At 48.7% G+C, this 19,100-nt stretch overlaps 1 protein-coding gene across 4 annotated transcripts in view; it reads right to left on the bottom strand.

Moving 5' to 3' along the window:
- Positions 1-19,100, bottom strand: part of PIP5K1B (phosphatidylinositol-4-phosphate 5-kinase type 1 beta) — a 125,893-nt gene that overhangs the window by 57,315 nt on the left and 49,478 nt on the right. For 3 of the 4 annotated variants that reach the window (XM_081930643.1, XM_081930640.1, XM_081930641.1), the window contains exon 7: positions 16,665-16,964. The exons of the other annotated variant lie outside the window; for it this stretch is intronic. In XM_081930643.1, the coding sequence (XP_081786769.1) occupies positions 16,665-16,964 (300 nt within the window). The remainder of the gene's footprint in view (positions 1-16,664; positions 16,965-19,100) is intronic. 4 annotated transcript variants of the gene reach the window in all.

Raw genomic sequence — 19,100 nt, 5'->3', positions numbered from 1 at the left:
TGTTCCCAGGAAAGGCAAGGGTTCAGTTCTAGCTCAGATTGGGAGGAGGGGAGATACAGGCCAGCTCTAGCCAGGAGGGTAGAAAAAAGAGGGGAAAGCGAAGGGAAGGGCGCCTTCGCCATTTTGAGAGTGGCTGGTCATGGAGAAGCAGAGCTCAGAAGGGATCTGAAAGAAGTGACTCTGAGGAATGATATTTAAGAACCGTTTATAATATTGTTTTGTTAATAATCAATAAAAAGTTATAAAAGAACAAGAAGCGTTTGTGTAGTGATCTGAAGAGGACAACGACCAGGCCTGACAGAATACCTTCTGCTCTGCGCCTCTTCACTATAAGTAAGAAGGAGAAGCCAAAATGGAGGGAGCTGAGGCGCCAGTTGGGCAAGGAGAAACCCCAGCGCTCCAGCTAACATTACAGGACTTATGGCAACAGAACTTACAGTTGAAAAGTCAAGTCGACGTACTCTCGGCAGCACTGGGAGAACATAGAACCATGCTTCTTGCAGCTCTTTCATCCTCTCCTCTGTAGTCATCTTGCCGATCTTCGTGAGCTCGCAAAACACCAAGTTTTGCCCCTCGCTGCGCCAACTCACGCTGTGAGGGTTCAATTTTTTGAGAGACGGAGCTTACTGTCAGAGCTGCCCGAGGTCCCAGCTCACAAAGGACCAACGCCAGTTCGTTACTATTTACAAAGGTCTTTATTGCAGTTCAGTTTAGATTTCAAAGCTGGGGCGCGCAGCCCTACGTCTCAAACTCTAGACCGCTGAAGTTCCGTCTGAATCTCCTCCCCCCAGACACCAGTTTAAGACTCTAGCCTTGCTCCACCTCTTCCTTTGCTCTTTTCTCCTCTGGGCCCGCCTGTCCGCTGGGGTCTCACCTCTTCTAGACTCTTCTGACGCTGAGGAGTCCCCTGAGTCTTCCCCCTCTCTCCAGCGGGCTTTAGGACCTGGTTCCCAATCCGTGTTTCCTGCTGTGCCGCACGCCTGCACATTTGAACTTGGCGCGCGCGCCCAGCCGGCAACCTTCCTCCTGACCGTTACACTGCTCCTGTCACTGCTTCCCCCTTCGGGGAGGCTAGCTGAAACTGACTTCCCCTGCGTTCCCTCACTCTGCGATGGAGGCGTGGCCAGCTCTGACTCATCTTCTCTCCCTGCTGGGGGAGACGCTGGCCCTGATCCCTGGGACTCTTCCCCCCCACTACGCTCTGGTGGGGAAGCTGGTCCTGATCTCCAGCTGCTGCTTTGGGAGTCCCCGCTGGCCTCTTGTTTCTGGTGCGTCCCCCCGGGGCTCCCCTTGCCCTGGCCATCGGCGCCCCCCTCTGGGAATCTTCTGATTCGCTGGAGAAGCTCATGGAATCTCTCAGGTCACTGTCATACTCCCCTACGCTTCCCTCAGATTCTTCCCCTTCGCTCTCCATTCCCTCTCTCCCCTGTGCCTCTGCTCCTGAGCCCCTGACATCCATCCCCCCCTCGAAGCCCCCCTTCCCCCCTCCCCCTCCCCGGGTGCGGGTTCCGGGTGCTCCAGTGCTGTGGGGGTGAGTGCGGGATACAGTTCTTCCCCCCTGGTGTGCAACCGACCAGCTGGATCCCGCCAGTCCGTGACGGGCTCGTCGACGTCGATCTCCTCTGCTTCCATCTCTCTGCAGTTGTGCTCGAACCCAGGATCCTCCCCCAACACGTCCATGTCCGTCTCTCCCCCTGTTGCCTCGGGCGATGCTGCGTGTAAGGGCCCCCTCTGCTGTTCCCTGCTCCACCCCACCTCCGGTTGATTGTCCCACCAATAAGAGCGGTCTGTGACAAACCCCGAGAGCGATCCCTCCGGGGAGCTTGTTTCTGGCGCTGTTTCCTCAGCGGATGAGAACCCCTGGAACGTGCTGGCTGAGAGCGTGGGTGTGAAAAGATATTCGTCGAAATAATCTGCCGGCATAGGTCTGTGTGGGAAGATTGCGTGGAACTCATCTTTGAGGTAGTGCTCCTCCACAGCATAGTACGGTACCCACCTGTTGGCACTGGCCGGGGTACCTTCCCTGGCGAGGAGATATTCAACCCCCTCTTCCTCCCATCTCGAGTCTAAAATCTCCGTGACCTCGTTGAGTGGCGCCGCCCTCTGTGACCCCCCCTCGTTGGGGCTTTGCTGAGTGGGTCTGGTGCGGTCCCTGGCGCCTGAAATCTGTGGGGTTCCTTGTAGGGTGTGAGCACTGATCTATGAAAGACCGGGTGCATTCTGGAGTCCTCCGGGAGTGTCAACCGGAAGGCCACTGGATTGATTTGTGCCTCGACTTGGTAAGGCCCTAGCTGCTTGTGTCTGAGCTTCTTCTTAGCTAATGTTCTGGCCGGCACTGCCTGTGCTGCTAACCAGACCCAGTCCCCCACCTGGATGTCTTCCCCGGCTCTCCGGTGCCTGTCTGCCTGCATTTTGTAGGCGTGTTTTGCGCGTTCCAAGTGCCATTGGAGTTGCTCGTGGACCTCCTGCAACTCCGCTGCCCAGGCCTCTGCTCCCCGTATCTCCCCCTCCCCTTTTGTCTCTAACCCCGGGAAGGTTCTGGGATGCCGCCCATTGTTGGCGAAGAACGGTGTCACCCCCGTCGACACGTGTTTCGTGTTGTTGTAGGCAAACTCAGCCAGCGGTAGGTAGTCCACCCAGGTCGAGGGCTGTTGATTCGCGTAGCATCGCAGGTACTGCTGCATGATGGCACTGACCCTCTCCGCTTGTCCGTTGGTCTGCGGGTGTCGTGCCGACGCTAAGTTGATCTTGACGTTCAGGATGCCCAGCAGCTTCTGTCAGAAGCTCGAGATGAACTGGCGACCCCGGTCGGACAGGATGGACTTTGAACACGTGGTCTATGAACAGCTTGGCGGTCTGTTCCGCTGTGGCCACCTTCGCGCACGAAATGAAGTGCGCCATCTTGGTGAACAGGTCTACGACCACAAGTACCGCTGTTTTGCCTCGTGAGCTGGGCAGATCTGTGACAAAGTCCAGGGCCACTCTCTCCCACGGTTCGAGCGGCGTCTGTAGTGGTTCCAGCAGTCCCGCCGGCGGCCTGTGTACTGGTTTGGCCCTTTGGCACATGTCACACCTAGTGACGTAATCCGCGACTTCTCCCCTCATCTTGGGCCACCAAAAGTCTCTGGCTACTAATTCCGCCGTCTTTTCCTTGCCGAAGTGCCCGGCGCTGGGCGCGTCGTGTAACTGCTGCAGTACTCTTGCGCGGAGGTCGTCTCCCGGCACGTAGAGGGCCCCTTTGCGGATGAGCAGTCCGTCGCGTATCTGGAACTCGTCGTCCTTTGCCGTGCCTCTTCGCACCTCCTCCATCTTGGACTGAGCGAATTAATCCGTCTGCAGCGCGCGACGTACCGCGTCCAGGTCTATGGTGGCTGAAGCGCACGCCCACGCTTTCGGTGCGAAAATGTGTTTGGCCGCCGCCGGTGCTGCTTCCTCGAGATACTGCCGCTTCCTGGACAGCGCATCCGCCATGACGTTGCTGTCTCCCGGGATGTATTCTATCCGTAAGTCGAAATCCGCAAAGAACTCTGCCCAGCGGATGTGTCTCTGCTTCAGGAACCGCGCAGTGCGCCAGTACTCCAGGTTCTTATGGTCCGTGCGGGCCTGCACTGTGTGTTTGGCTCCGATGAGGAAGTGCCGCCACGCCTTGAAGGCTGCATGAATGGCCAGCAACTCCCTGTCCGAGATGGTGTAGTTCTGTTCCGACTTGCTGAGTTTCCTGTAGTAGAATGCGCATGGCCTCCAGTCCCCTTGCGGATCTTGCTGCAACAGAACCGCCCCCACCGCTCTGTCCGAGGCGTCCGTTTCAACCCTCATTGGTTTGCTGGGGTTTACGTGTAGCAGCTGTTCTTCGGACGCGAAGAGACGCTTGATTCTCCAAAAGGACTGCTCCGCCTGGTCCGTCCAGGTGAACTTCTTCTTCTTGGAGCTGAAGGTGTCCGTGATGGCCGCCGTCTCCATCGCGAACCCCTTGATGAACTTGCGATAAAAGTTGGCGAAGTCGACGAACTTCTGGACCTCCTTCCGGTTGCGCGGGCTCTTCCAGTCCAGCACCGAGGGGACCTTGGTGCTGTCCATGGCGAGTCCCTTGTCGGACAGCTTGTAGCCCAGGAAATCCACCTCCGTCATGTCGAACTGGCACTTCTCCAGTTTGTCGTAAAGTCTGTGCTCCCGTAGTCTCTGCAGGACCTCCTTGACGTCTCTCTCGTGAGCCTCCTGCGATTCCGAGAAGATTAGGATGTCGTCTAGGAAGCAGACGCACTTCTTGTAGAGGAGTCCCGCTAACACGTGATGCATGAAGGCTTGGAAACAGTGGGAGCCATTTTGCAAACCAAACGGCATAACTCAATATTCATAGGTGCCTAAAGGCGTAAACATGGCCGTCTTCCACTCATCGCCCTCCCGCATGCGTATAAGGTTGTACGCCCCTCGTAGATCCAACTTGGTGAAGATGCGTCCCTTCCTCACCGTCGCGAGTAGGTCGTCGATCTTGGGCATGGGGAAAGCTGTGGGCTTCGTCCTGGAATTGATAATGCGGTAATCACATACCAACCTCCGTTGGTTCGTGTCTTTCTTCTTCACGAAAAACACGGGCCTGCCCCCCACTGCTTTGGATTCTTGGATGAATCCCCGCTTCAAGTTGTGATCTATGAACTCCCTGAGTTCTTGCAGTTCGTCTTCAGACATGGAATACAGTTTTCCAGTCGGCAGCGTCGTCCCCGGCAGGAGGTCAATCTTGCAGTCGTAGGGCCTGTGGGGAGGCAGCTTGTCCGCTTCCTTCTCGCAGAAGACCTCCAAAAACTCATTGTACTTGTTGGGTACCACTTGCACCATGCCTAAGTGTAGCTGTGGTTCATCCTCTTGCCCCTCATTTTCCTGGCTGGTCAGGAGGCAGTGTTCTGCGCAGTAGGAGGAGCAGAAGGTCAATTGACGCTGGTACCATGCTAATGCCGGGCTGTGCCTATCCAGCCAACTCATGCCCAACACTATGGGCGTGTCCGACAGGTGGGTGACGTTGAAGCTGATGACTTCGCGGTGATTTCCAATTTGCATTACCATTGGCGGTGTTTGCTGTACCACCTGTCCTCCCAGTAGCTCTCTGCCATCGACCGTGACGACGTTCAGGGGCATTGTGGCTGGTAGGAGCGCTATGCGATGTTGCTTGATGAAGTCCACTCCTACAAAGTCTGCATTACTACCAGTCAATGGTAATTGGTACTTCAAGGGTGAGTCCATTGGGCAACTGGAGCGATGCAGTGAGTTGCACCACTGGTTTGGGCGGGAGGGGGTCTGTGGGCTGCAAAATCGCTGGGGGCTGCTTCACTGACTCGCCTGGCTGGGCCCCAGTGCCTCTGCTTCCAACCAGGCTTCGTCGTTTCCCTGCAGCTGTTCCTCCTGCTGAACTGCTCCCCTTACTGTTGCTGAGGCTGCAGTGTGCCTCTGGGGACACTCTTTGGCCATGTGCTGTGCACTGTCGCAGATGTAGCACTTCCTGCTCCCTCTAGGAGCCTTCGCCTTGACTGCTCCTGGCGTTGGGGCTCTGGTTACTGTCTGAGCCCTGGCACCACCTATCTCCATCGGCTCTTCTCTCCCTCCCAGTGGAGGCGTGGACTGCGCGCGCGCTGTCTCTCTGGGCAGGAAAGGAGGTGTTCTGGCTGTTGTACGTCCCATATGTCCCTCATCCCTGCTCCAGGGGCGTTCTTCCAGGCTCACCCCTATCTGCAGCGCTTTCTGGACGACTTCTGTGGTGCTTTTGGGCCTCTCCCCCCTCGCCAGCTCATCTTTCACAGCTCCATTCAGCCCCTCCCAGAACAGATCTCTGACGGCAGCGGAGTCCTTCTCCCAGCCCACCACATTTACTAACGCAAAAAAGCGGGAGTGATATTGTCTCACAGTGGCTTTGCCCTGCCTCAGCCCATGCATTTGCCTCCTGGCCACATCCACATCTATTGTTGATTTAAAACAATCGTCCATAGCCTTGATAAAGGCGTCTGAATCTTGGAGGGCGGGATCATTTTCGTGCCATAAATTGCGCAGCCACGCTTTAGCTTCCCCGTGGAGATGCGTTATTATGAAGCCTACTTTCTCCTCCTCATCTCTAAAGTCTTTCCGAAGCAAATTGAGTGCAAAAACTATGTCTGCTCTGAAGTTAGGATACTGCTGTAGATTCCCGTCGAAGTGAGCTACGATGCTGCCCCCCCTCTTCCCGAGGCCAACTCCCTCCGGTTTGGGTCCTGGCTGCCCTTCCTTGCCCCAATGTTCCCACCTGGCTTGCAGATCCCGGCATAGCGCTGCTGCTTCTTCTTCCCTCTTTTTGGATGCTGCTACTTCTGCGTAAAGTGCACCGACTGCTTCTTGCAGCTCTTTCATCCTCTCCTCTGTAGTCATCTTGCCGATCTTCGTGAGCTCGCAAAACACCAAGTTTTGCCCCTCGCTGCGCCAACTCACGCTGCGAGGGTTCAATTTTTTGAGAGACGGAGCTTACTGTCAGAGCTGCCCGAGGTCCCAGCTCACAAAGGACCAACGCCAGTTCGTTACTATTTACAAAGGTCTTTATTGCAGTTCAGTTTAGATTTCAAAGCCGGGGCGCGCAGCCCTACGTCTCAAACTCTAGACCGCTGAAGTTCCGTCTGAATCTCCTCCCCCCAGACACCAGTTTAAGACTCTAGCCTTGCTCCACCTCTTCCTTTGCTCTTTTCTCCTCTGGGTCCGCCTGTCCGCTGGGGTCTCGCTCCTTCTACACTCTTCTGACGCTGATTCCCCTGAGTCTTCCCCCTCTCTCCGGCGGGCTTTAGGACCTGGTTCCCAATCCGTGTTTCCTGCTGTGCCGCGCGCCTGCACATTCGAACTTGGCGCGCGCGCCCAGCCGGCAACCTTCCTCCTGACCGTTACACTGCTCCTGTCACTGCTTCCCCCTTCGGGGAGGCTAGCTGAAACTGACTTCCCCTGCGTTCCCTCACTCTGCGATGGAGGCGTGGCCAGCTCTGACTCATCTTCTCTCCCTGCTGGGGGAGACGCTGGCCCTGATCCATGGGACCCTTCCCCCCCACTACGCTCTGGTGGGGAAGCTGGTCCTGATTTCCAGCTGCTGCTTTGGGAGTCCCCGCTGGCCTCTTGTTTCTGTTGCGTCCCCCCTGGGACTCCCCTTGCCCTGGCCATCGGCGCCCCCCTCTGGGAATCTTCTGATTCGATGGAGAAGCTCATGGAATCTCTCGGGTCACTGTCATACTCCCCTACGCTTCCCTCAGATTCTTCCCCTTCGCTCTCCATTCCCTCTCTCCCCTGTGCCTCTGCTCCTGAGCCCCTGAAAACATGGCTTTCAAGACAGAAATTTCTTACATAATTGAGATAAAGGAAAAGAATTTCAATCTGAACAAGAGAAGGTTGCTTATGTGATTAATTTCTTGTAAGGGAGGGCTAAGGACTGTGTTATACCCCTAATATCTCGGAGGGATGCCGCCCTAGGAAATCTACAAATTTTTCTGCAGTATCTAGACGCGATTTTCTTAGACCCTGCGCATGAAGTAACCACAGCTAGGCAGCTGTTGAGAATGAGACAAGGAAAAGACACTGTGGGAGTTTATTGGTCCAACTTTAGTTTGCTGGTGCAGAAATTAAAATGGGATCTGAATTCTCCAACAGTTGCAGCCCTTTTTAGGGAAGGACTGAATAATGAGATTTTAGACCAATTGGCCCAAATGCCAGAACCTAGTTCCTTGGACTCTCTGGTCCGAACGTGCCTGCAATTGAGCCTACGCGTGGAACGGAGGGCTAGTGAAAAGAAGGAACAATGGAGACCACGGTGGCGGGAAAACAATATTATCGAAAGTACAGAGAGCAGAGCGGGCAACGTGCCAGGACAAGAGCGGCCAGAGCCCATGGAATTAGGAGCAGCCAGACCCCTCCCAGTTACTACCTCTTCCATGGTAAGAGGAAATGCAGGGAGAGGAAGAGACACGAGGCGTTGCTTTGTCTGTGGAAAACCAGGGCATCTAGCACGACAATGTCGCAATCGTAAAGGATGGGAGTCTATATCTGGAGCAGACATGGGAGAAGACAATTGCCCGAAGGAACTGCATCAGGGAAACGAATGTCCCCGGCTGGAAATGGGAGCTTGCAGCAGGGTGGAGAAGCAATAGAAGGCTCTCACGCTGAACCACCTATTCCAGGACTAACAGTGAAGGTGCAACTACAACTACCCAATGGACACAGGGTCCAGGTAGAGGCGCTGTTAGACTCAGGAGCGCCAGATTTCATAGACCAGAAATTGGTACAGGAACACAAAATTGCTTTGTTACCTTTGAATTTCCCACTGCGAGTGAAAACAATCGACGGCAGACCGCTACTTTCAGAAGAAGTGACATACGAGACTCCACCAATGAGAATGGATATGGGTAATCACTCAGAGACCAGGGCATTTCATGTGACCAAACTAGCTGGGCACCCGCTGGTGCTGGGCATGAGTTGGCTCAATCGTCATAATCCAGTGATTGCCTGGCATCAAAGGTCTTTGGTTTTTGGTTCAATCTATTGTATGACACATTGTTTGGGGCAAAAGGGAAAATTCTCAGTGGAAGTAATGGGAACAGAGGTAGAAGGGAAGTTGATGGGGAATGAAAGTGAGATTCCGTCACAATATATTGCTTATCGGGATGTTTTTTGTGAAAAAGAAGCGGATAAACTTCCACCACATAGGCCCTATGATTGCAAGATAGATCTAGTCCCTGGGGCACAGTTGCCACCAAGCAAGATATATGCCATGTCGGAAGTAGAATCTGCAGCATTGAGGGAGTTCCTGCAAAAGAATTTGCAGAGAGGTTTTATTAGAGAGTCCACGGCCTCTGGGGGTGCTCCCGTCTTTTTTGTCAAAAAGAAAGGGGAGGAAGGGGCACTGAGATTAGTATGTGACTTCAGAATCCTTAACAGCCAAATGAAGCCTCGTGTGTGCCCACTGCCACGTATAGATGACCTCTTAGAGAGAGTAAGGTCAGCCAAAGTCTTTACCAAGCTTGATCTACGAGGAGCATATAATCTGATAAGGGTCAGAGAAGGGGATGAGTGGAAAACCAGTTTTTGCACTAAGTATGGTGCATTTGAATTCTTGGTAATGCCTTTTGGCTTGCAAAATGGCTCAGGGGTATTTCAAACCTTCATCAATCACGTCTTAGCAGGTATACTGGATCAGTTCTGTGTCTCTTATTTAGATGACCTCTTAATATATAGTGAAAGTATGGAGGAACATGTAAAACATGTCACACAGGTGTTAGAGAGATTGAGGACCAACAGGTTATATGTGAAGTTAGAAAAGTGTAAGTTCCACACACAAAAGGTGGAGTTCCTGGGATATTGCATTTCCCACAAAGGGGTGCACATGGACCCCAGTAAAGTTCAGGCAGTGGTGGAATGGGAGGCACCTAAAACTAAGAAAGATCTACAGAGGTTTTTAGGATTTGCTAATTTCAACAACAATCTTTATTACGGTCCAGAGACCAACAAAACATTACAAATCAATACAGAGTTCATACAGCCTACCTCCAGGTTAATCAAGCACTTTGTTTGGAATATAGGGCTCATTTGTTCTTTCAACCACCGATAAAAACTTTGCCACTGCCAAAGTTCTAGCTTTTGTCCGGTCTTCCAGTAGGAACCTGACATAGTGAGCCTCTGACTTTCCCGGGAAAGGCACCAGCAAGATGCAGTTGAGCCCTGGCCTGCTCATACTTCGCACAATGTAACAAAATATGATTTATGGAATCGATGTCTTGAGCACACGAGCAAAGTCTGTCCTGGTAGGGAACTCCTCTCAACCTACCATCCAGCACTGCAGAGGGGAAGACATTCAGTCTGGCCTTGGTAAAAAGCCTTCAATAGTTAGGTACTGTCAGGTTTTTGATGTAAGATGTTGACTCAAAGACATACCCATATTGAACTCCTGCTGCCAGTGGACTACAGACTGCGTGTGACCGAGATCGCAAGTCACTGTGTGCATTGTCCCATAATCTTTGCTTTAAAACCTTTTGGGTGCCTTCATAGCCCAGGTAATACAGTTGGGGGGGGGGAGACAGACCAATAGAGGTGGCTTTTTTAGCCATGGTTTTCTGCCATTTGCTGACAAATTCCTCATTGGTCAAATGTTGGTACAGACCCTTCCCTAGATTAAACACTGAAATCCTGAGCCAATGTCTTAGGGCAGCCCACCACGCTCTAGCTGAAATTGGGCATTCACCAGCTTCCAACAGAAGTACGGAGTTGGGGACGCAGTTAGGTACCTGCAGCAGAGATCGTATAAATTTTGCCTGAAAGCCATCTAGCTTTGGCAGGTCCCCATTATGCCAGACATTTGCTGCATACAGGAGTTGGGAAACGGGCTTTGCGTTGAAAACCCTTAAGGCTGCTGGAACATATTTGCCGCCCTTTGTGAAGAAGAATCTATGTATGGCTAGCTTTGTAATCTCCGCCTTTTGAAGGGAGGTTTGCCAATGGTGCTTCCAAGATCTTGTATGATGGAATGTGAGCCCTAGGTAACTGAAGTATTTTACCTGTTCAAGGTTATGGCCATCCAGCACCCATTTAGACTGGGAGAATCTTCTTTCGAAGACTAAGATTTTAGATTTTTCATAATTAATGGATAAACCATTTCCAGAACAGTAATCAGAAAATTTCCTCAACAGATAATTCAAGCCCGGCCTGGAACGTGAGAAGATGGCTGCATCATCAGCATACAACAACAAAGGGGTCCTTCTCATTCCTATTTTTGGAATGTGTCCATCTGGGTCCATTAAGTTCTCTTCTAGGTCATTTAAGAATAGACAAAACAATGTGGGGGCCAAAATGCAACCCTGTCTCACCCCCCTAGTCATCTCGATGCTGTTTTATAGCTGTCCCTGTCGACCGCATCGGACCTGCAGTTTGGTTCCATTGTACAGGGCTTTTATAAGAAAGAGAAGTCGTTTGTCCTGCAAGATCAGACTCAATTTGGACCATAGCTGGGCTCTGGGGATGGAGTCAAATGCTGATTTCAGGTCCATAAAGGCCACGAAGAGTTTACCCTGTAGGTGTCTGGTATACTTCTCAGCTAGGAAGGACAGCATTAGACAGTGGTCTGTTGTTGAATGATTCTCACGGAAAGCTGCCTGGGCTTCAGATAGTATATTATGTTCATTTAGAAAAGTTGTCAATTTACTACTGAGGAAATGGGCATACAGTTTCCCAATTATTGAGAGCAGGCTAATAAGCCTATAATTGGAAGGTACATTTGGGTGGCCTCTCTTAAAGATTGGAACTACTATAGCATGTTTCCAGCTATATGGTACCTTACCAGAGTTATTTACTACCGTAAAGAGTGCTGCCATAAGCGGAGCCCACCAGTGCTGGTTTGATGTAATCACCTCAGCTGGGATAAAGTCTTTCCCCGGAGCCTTTCCACTCTTCAGATTCCCAATTAATGTATGGACTTCCTCCACAGTAACCGGCCTCCAATTAGGGAGCAGTGACAATTGTGCCCTGTCATCCTCCTGTAAACTGGAAGGGAGGTTTGGATTTTCCATAAATATATTTCTGAAGTGTTTCTCCCAAACCTGAGCTGGAATGACACAGCTGGTGGCTGAGGAACTATTTTTCATTGAGTCGGAGACCAGTTGCCAAAAGAGTTTAGTTTCATTGTTTAGTGAGGCATTTAATAGTAGGGACCAGGAATTTTGTTCGGACTGCCTTTTTTTTTGAGGCCAAAAGGGCTTTGTACTCTTTTTTGATTTTGAAAAAAGATTGAGGTAAGTAGCTTAATCCAGCGTTTCTATAGGCCAAATAGGCGTTCCTTAAGGCTTCCTTCTTTGTGTGGCACTCTTGGTCAAACCAACTGCGCCCTTTAGCAGTGCGTGGCTTGCCGGCTGAGTTTATGTTAACCGAGACCACATCCTGCAAGGACTCAATGAGATTTTCATAAGCTGTCAGGGAGGAGTCTATTGATAAATTGTTTATTATAATTGATCTTAACTTAATTGCAGTTTGTGAATTCAATCTATTCTCAACTGCAATTGCTATCTCAGGTGTCCATTTTTTCCTACGCATTTTTTCTATCGTAAATTCATAGGTAATTACTCCAAAACCACAATGCCACTGACTGATTGTCTAAGAGGCAAGGGGCCATTCAGATGGTCTGAGGAAGCACAGAAGGCCTTTGATAAATTAAAGGTGGTGTTTGCTTCAGAAAAATATCTTATGCACCTAGATCCAAGTAAACGTATGAAGGTAGAAACTGACGCCTCTGATAGAGCTATTGGGGCCATTCTGCTGCAACAGGACAAGGAAGGGGACTGGAGACCCTGTGCCTTCTACTCTAGAAAATTAAATCAATCAGAACAAAACTACACCATATTTGATAAGGAACTTTTAGCTGTGCATGCTGCCTTTAAAGTGTGGAGACATTTTTTGGAAGGGGCGTCACATCAGGTGGTGGTACAAACAGATCATAAGAATTTAGAGTATTGGAGAACTGCTAGACAGCTAAACCAAAGGCAAATTAGGTGGGCGGAGTTTTTTGCTGGGTTTAATTTTAGGATTGAGTACATACCTGGGCATCAAAACGTTCGTGCAGACGCGCTATCGCGCAAACCTGAGTATATGGAAGGGGAAGCACCTCCCAAGTTGCGAGAAATGCTGAGATCGGATCAGTGGGGGTGTGCAGCCGTAGTAGTGGACAGCAGGGAATTCCAGCGATTGACAGTAACAGATGAGTTTGCACAAAAGAAAATGGAGGAACTGAGAAAAGGTAGAGGGGAAGAGGAAGGTTTCAAGGGAAAAGGTGGATTGTTGTACAGGAGAGGGGTGCTGTATGTACCTGCAGGTGAATTAAGAGGTAAAGTGTTGAGGCAACATCATGATAACCCGACTGCAGGACATTTTGGTAGAGAAAAGACCCTGTATCAGATCACACGGCAGTTCTGGTGGCCAAAGTTGAGGGAGGAGGTAACACAATATGTAAAAGGTTGTGAAGTATGTCAACGAGCCAAGGCACCCAGAGCAGCTCCCGCAGGGTTGTTGCAACCTATGCCCACGCCGGGAAGGCCTTGGGATGTGGTGTCTATGGATTTTATAACTGATTTACCGTCATCGCATAGGCAAACAGTGATCTTTGTGGTGGTTGACATGCTAACCAAGATGGTACATTTCATACCATGTGCCAAAATTCCAACCGCACAGGAAACTGAAAAAATGTTTTTAGATAATATTTTTAGGTTGCATGGTATGCCATCACAAATCATTTCAGATAGAGGGGCCCAATTTACATCACAATTTTGGAGGAGGTTAATGCAGTTACTAGATGTGGAGCTAAGCCTCACGTCGGCGAGACACCCGCAAACCAATGGGGAAGCTGAAAGAACGAATGCAACACTACAACAATATCTGCGGTGTTATGCTGGTTATCAGCAGAGCGGGTGGTTAGAGAAGTTGAGTCTAGCAGAGTTTGCGTATAATAATGCAATGCATGTGTCTACGGGCAGAGCCCCATTTGTGGCAAACTATGGCTTGCACCCAAGGGCATTCCCAGGTCAAGAGGAGCAGTTAGCAGTACCAGCAGCAGAACAAATTATAGAGGAGTTGAGGTGCATTCATGAGATATTGAAAGAGGATTTGGAAGAAGCTAAAGAGGCTTACAAGAGAGCTGCAGACAGGCACCAGCGAGTTGGGGAAGAAATCCAAGTAGGGAGCTGGGTATGGCTGTCTACCAAGGGACTACCAATACAAGGGAGGTGTAAAAAGCTAGAACCAAGGAGATTGGGACCTTTCCAAGTAAAGGCTCAAATTAACCCAGTCGCTTTCAAGCTTCATTTGCCTGAAAATATGAGAATACACCCTGTATTTCATAGATCTTTATTGTCAGTGTTTGTACCAGCGCGTAAGTATCAAAGTTCAAGGGAACCACCTCCTTTTCCCACCACGATGGGGGAAGAGGAGACCGAAGTGGAAGAGATATCAGGCTCGAGAATAAGTAGGAGGAAATTACAGTATTTGGTTGCATGGAAAGGGTTAGATGAGTCTGAGAACTCATGGGAACCAGCAGAAAAAATAAACGTTCCAGAATTGCAGAGAGAATTTCATAGAAAATATCCCCACAAGCCAAAACCCCATAACTGCCATCTTCAAGAAATTTTTGAAGAGACAGATAGCGAGGAAGAAGAGTTCATAGGGTTCGGTCCTTCAGAAACAGAGGAGAGCGAGGAGGAGGAGGAAGGGGGGCTTAGGGGAGGGGGTGATGTCAGGGAAGAGTTAGAAGTTTCCAGTTTCTCAGAGGGAGAAAGCATTCCCCAAGGGGGGAAGGAGAGCAGTGAATCTAACAGAAGGGAGCAAGAGGAACAAGAGGGAGGGACCGGCTGTTCCCAGGAAAGGCAAGGGTTCAGTTCTAGCTCAGATTGGGAGGAGGGGAGATACAGGCCAGCTCTAGCCAGGAGGGTAGGAAAAAGAGGGGAAAGCGAAGGGAAGGGCGCCTTCGCCATTTTGAGGGTGGCTGGTCATGGAGAAGCAGAGCTCAGAAGGGATCTGAAAGAAGTGACTCTGAGGAATGATATTTAAGAACTGTTTATAAGATTGTTTTGTTAATAATCAATAAAAAGTTATAAAAGAACAAGAAGCGTTTGTGTGGTGATCTGAAGAGGACAACGACCAGGCCTGACACTCATAGAGCCTGCTAAAATGAGTGTACCACTGCTGAGGTGAAATCTGCCCAAATACTACTTGTCTAACTGTATGCATGCCAATAGAAATTATATCCCAAAACTGCTCCAGCATAAGGCAGCTTTCTCTTTTCCTGTCATCAGCATCAAGGACATAATGCAATGCAACCCTCTATAGTTTTTATTGTATATTTTTATGTTTTATCATAGGTTGTATACTCCCTTGGAAACTGACGCTGAAGGGCTCCATAGAAAGTTGTTAATAAAATAAACTTTTAATAAAAAAAACAAGTTACTACAAGGCTTAACTTTCAGTGACTGTACCTCAAGTCTGGATTAGCAGTTCTACTCCAAAAACATTAAACGTAACCATGTTACTCTGGGTTTGGTATTGCAGTTTGATACTGCTGATGCATCACATCATATAGTAATGGCAATTTCTGAAATGGCTTAAGAGCTACATGATGTACAAAACACATAAAAAATAGACACAGCCCAAAAGGCTCACATGCTTTCTTTAGAAAGGAAGTTGAAAATAGAACAAAACATAAGAAGGCAGCAACAACCATTAAACATAGGCTTCCTGAAAGATGTTTTAAGAAGAGGTAGATAATCAACTCAGTAATACTTTTCACAAATAAGCAGCAATAATACAAAAAGCATATAATGTAGGCAAAAAATAAGGGAAAAAACATGTAGAAAGCCAAGATGAGAAATCAGCAGGAGCTAGACCATGAATACATACAAAAAGGCAAGTTAACAGAACCTTTTATACAAAATGGGCAAGGTAGGAGAGCAAAGAAAAACCAAGAGCAGAGAAACATTGTGTGCATCTGAGCCGAAAAAGTTAAGTAGGTGGCAAAATGCAAAACAAAAACAAGAGCCATAAGGTGGGATAGAGAAGACCAACTAAAAGGACATTTCAACAAGTCAATTGGGGGGGGGGAGAAGATAATGAACAAGGTATGGGAAGCTGTCAGAGAAAGAAAATACTAAATCTGGGGGGTTGAGAATGACATAAGAATCCAAAGACAAAACCAAGATCTTTAGCTTGAAAAGAAAGAAAGAGGGTGAGGGGATTAGAAATCCCATCTCTGAAAGACTTGGCCTTAAAAGAAAAGAAACCACACATGAAAAGATGAAAGATTAACCAAATAAGAATATAAGTTAGAAAAGTGCCTCTGACCACCATCAATGTACAGTCAAATCCCATCATATGTGGAGGGTTTGTTCAAGGGTTGAGCATAGCAGAAGGGCTGGGGGAGCCTCCCTTGCACCTCCAGTGCCTTGCCTCCCTCCTCCACCTGTGAGCTGGCCAACAGAAGGGAGGAGGGCAGGCAGAGAGAAAGGAAGGCAGAAGGGAGGAGCAGAGAGAGCTGCAGGCAGAAGAAAAAGGCTGGAATGGAGCTGCAGCCCAGCGTGTCTAGTTGAAATCATGTATGGGAAATGCACGCAAGACTGCAAAACGATGATTCATAATGAAAGACTGAATAAAGTGCCATCCTATGCATGTTTTCTCAGAAATAGGTGCTATTGAGATACCCCTGAATAAGTGTATATAGGACTGCAGCCTAAGAGAACCTAAAGGGTAAAGGCAAAGAATAAAAACAAAGGGCCCAACAGGGGAGTTCCTAACAGACTGGAAAAAAGAAGGAAAGATCAATTAAAGGAAACACAGTTAGGTGTGGTTAGAAAGGAAAAGACAGCAATCAAGAACACAACCATGAGACACCAAAATCATACAAAGAATATCACATTTACTACCTCTTGTTTCATCTTTCCACCTACTTCCTTTCAACGGTTCCCTTTTATACCCTTCAAGCCAAAACTATATTTTGTTAACACAAACAAGGGAGTCTGCTGGCAGCTTCAAGATGAAATGCAGTTATTGTGGACAAGAACTCTTTTATGGACAAGAGCCCATTCACCCCGCACTGTTTAAACAGTGGAGTCATGGTCTGACAACAGCTATTGGTATCAAAAGTTCTTACTTACTCGACAATCCCTCTGTAGCGTTTTCATGAGTGCACTATAAGTCTCCGAGTCAAAATATAATCCTTCATGCATGTCTTGAAGAAAATCCAAGTCTTTAAAGGTGGGGTTGGACTTCTCTCGCTCTTTCCTGGATGCCCTCCTTTTGTACGTGGAGCCTTTCAAGTCATAGTTGAAATGCATTTTCAGTGATCGAGGCAGAACATTGTTCATCACAATTATCCTGATATTAATACCTCCCGACTGAACACAATACAGTCCATAAAATTTTGGTAGGAGTGTCCTTGGATTCTGGTTGAGATTCTTAAAAAACAAAATGAAGAAGCACCAATGAACATCAGAAGCACATTTAAAATAAGATTTCTGCATGCACCTTAATATAGACTAGGAAGTCAAGTCTATCCTAAACAAACTAGACATATACTTTTAATGAAATAATGCTTGAAGTGTTTTATTTTAAACTAAACTAAAAAAAAAGTTAAGCTCTTAAATTGGAAGGCTCTCTACACTGAGGACCAGTGGTGACAAGCAATCTAAATTACTCCATGCTTTGGTTTGAAATTCCCCCATCTGCCTTAACTATGGTTATCTGTTACATCGTAGTGAACATTAACCACATAAACTGACGTTAACCAGAACACTAGCCCTTAGCAAGGAGTTTCCAGCTATTTTGAAATTCTAATTTAAAGGGAAACCTAATTAATAATAGAGGTTAATGTCACTGAATATGTTATGCTTAACTGCATTTAAGGCAGCCAGGGAGGAAATTCTGGTGAACAGTAGAAAAGATGCATGGGATAATGTGGCCCACTTCTGACCTCTCAACTCTGGTTAAATCCATATGGAACACATTCTCCCCACCTTTTCCCACAATGATCAGCCAAGAGGGCAGCCAACATCTGGCCACCCCCTTAAAAAAGCTAGGGGTGGGCTGCTCACAGCCCCAAGATCCAGCTTCCGATTGGCTGAGTGGGCACTGAACATCCTTACCTGAGGGCCTCTTGTGGCTGGAGGGGGCAGTGCCAGCCATCCCTTCCCCCGACCACATCGGAAGATGGCAACTTCCCTGAACCCACCATGGTCGAGCCATTCGGCAATGGAGTCACAAGTGAGCAGATATTCTCCCCACACTTTCTTTTTTTGCAAAAGTAGAGGCTATTACTCAAATTTTGGACAGTCAGAAGGCCTAAACAGACAAGTTCTGAAATAATGACTAGATGTAAGAGGTGGTAACAGTGACTCTGCTAGTATACAAATGCATAGTTTACTAAGTCTCACTCGCTGGATCATCACCTTGTTGTAGTGAGTGGGCTTGCATGTTCCTATGACCCTTGTGAGTGAAGCCATTGGGAATCTCATACTCCCAGCAGGGTCACCCAAGGCAGTAAGGTCAAAGGGAAGGAGCAAGACAAAGAATGATCCAAGAAGTCCTCAACGGCAGAACAGGCAGGTGATGACAAGCGGTATGTTACAACAGCTGTGAAGGCGGGTGAAGGCTGAAGCAGATAGGATCTACCGGTTCGTCATGACTACTCATGCCATTGGAATAGAGCCCTACTGCAAAGACTGTGTGTTGATCAAAACAAAAAAAATTCCTTCCAGTAGCACCTTAAAGACCAACTAAGTTAGTTCTTGGTATGAGCTTTCGTGTGCATGCACACTTCTTCAGATCTGAAGAAGTGTGCATGCACACGAAAGCTCATACCAAGAACTAACTTAGTTGGTCTTTAAGGTGCTACTGGAAGGAATTTTTTTTGTTTTGACTATGGCAGACCAACACGGCTACCTATCAGTAACTGTGTGTTGATCAGCGTGCACTGATCTACACATATAAAACAAATTCACGCACAGGCGTCTTCCAAAAACCCAACCCAAACCCCCAAAAGTCCCATGGCGACCGGCAAATTGTAACAGGGGCAGGATCGTGAAATCTGGAAGCCCCTAGTCATGAACTGGCACATGGGAGGTGGATACAGATTCAGTCGTTCTGACTCAAGGAATAAGGCAGTTGAGCCCCTCAGCAGCTGTATCCAGGACCGAGCAGCCCTTTTTAGGATCCACTCTGCTCACCCTGAAAAGGGGGAGGGGCTAGAAAAGGTGCCCTAAACATAGTCTGCCTCCCTTTTTCCCTGACTGGATTACCGCGCCCAGTGGGGTCACCACCTAGCGTTCGTAAAAGACAATTGAACTTTGGAACATGGAATATACGGACTTTGTCAGATAACACAGATAACAGTCATCCTGAACACAGAACTGCCATCACTGCAAGAGAGCTGCAAAGGTTTAACATTGATATTGCAGTGCTTCAACAGACTCGAAGAGCAGGCGAGGGACAACTGAAGGAAGAAAAAGGAGGCTACACATTCTACTGGAAAGGTCTATTTGAACAAGAACATCGAATACATGGGGTAGGCTTCGCTATCAAAAACAACCTTGTGA

The sequence above is a fragment of the Podarcis melisellensis genome, assembly GCF_964234715.1.
Source record: "Podarcis melisellensis genome assembly, chromosome: 11".
Lineage (NCBI taxonomy): Eukaryota > Metazoa > Chordata > Lepidosauria > Squamata > Lacertidae > Podarcis > Podarcis melisellensis.
The sequence above is the reverse complement of the archived record's forward strand: the minus strand, read 5'-3'. Positions and strand labels throughout refer to the sequence as shown.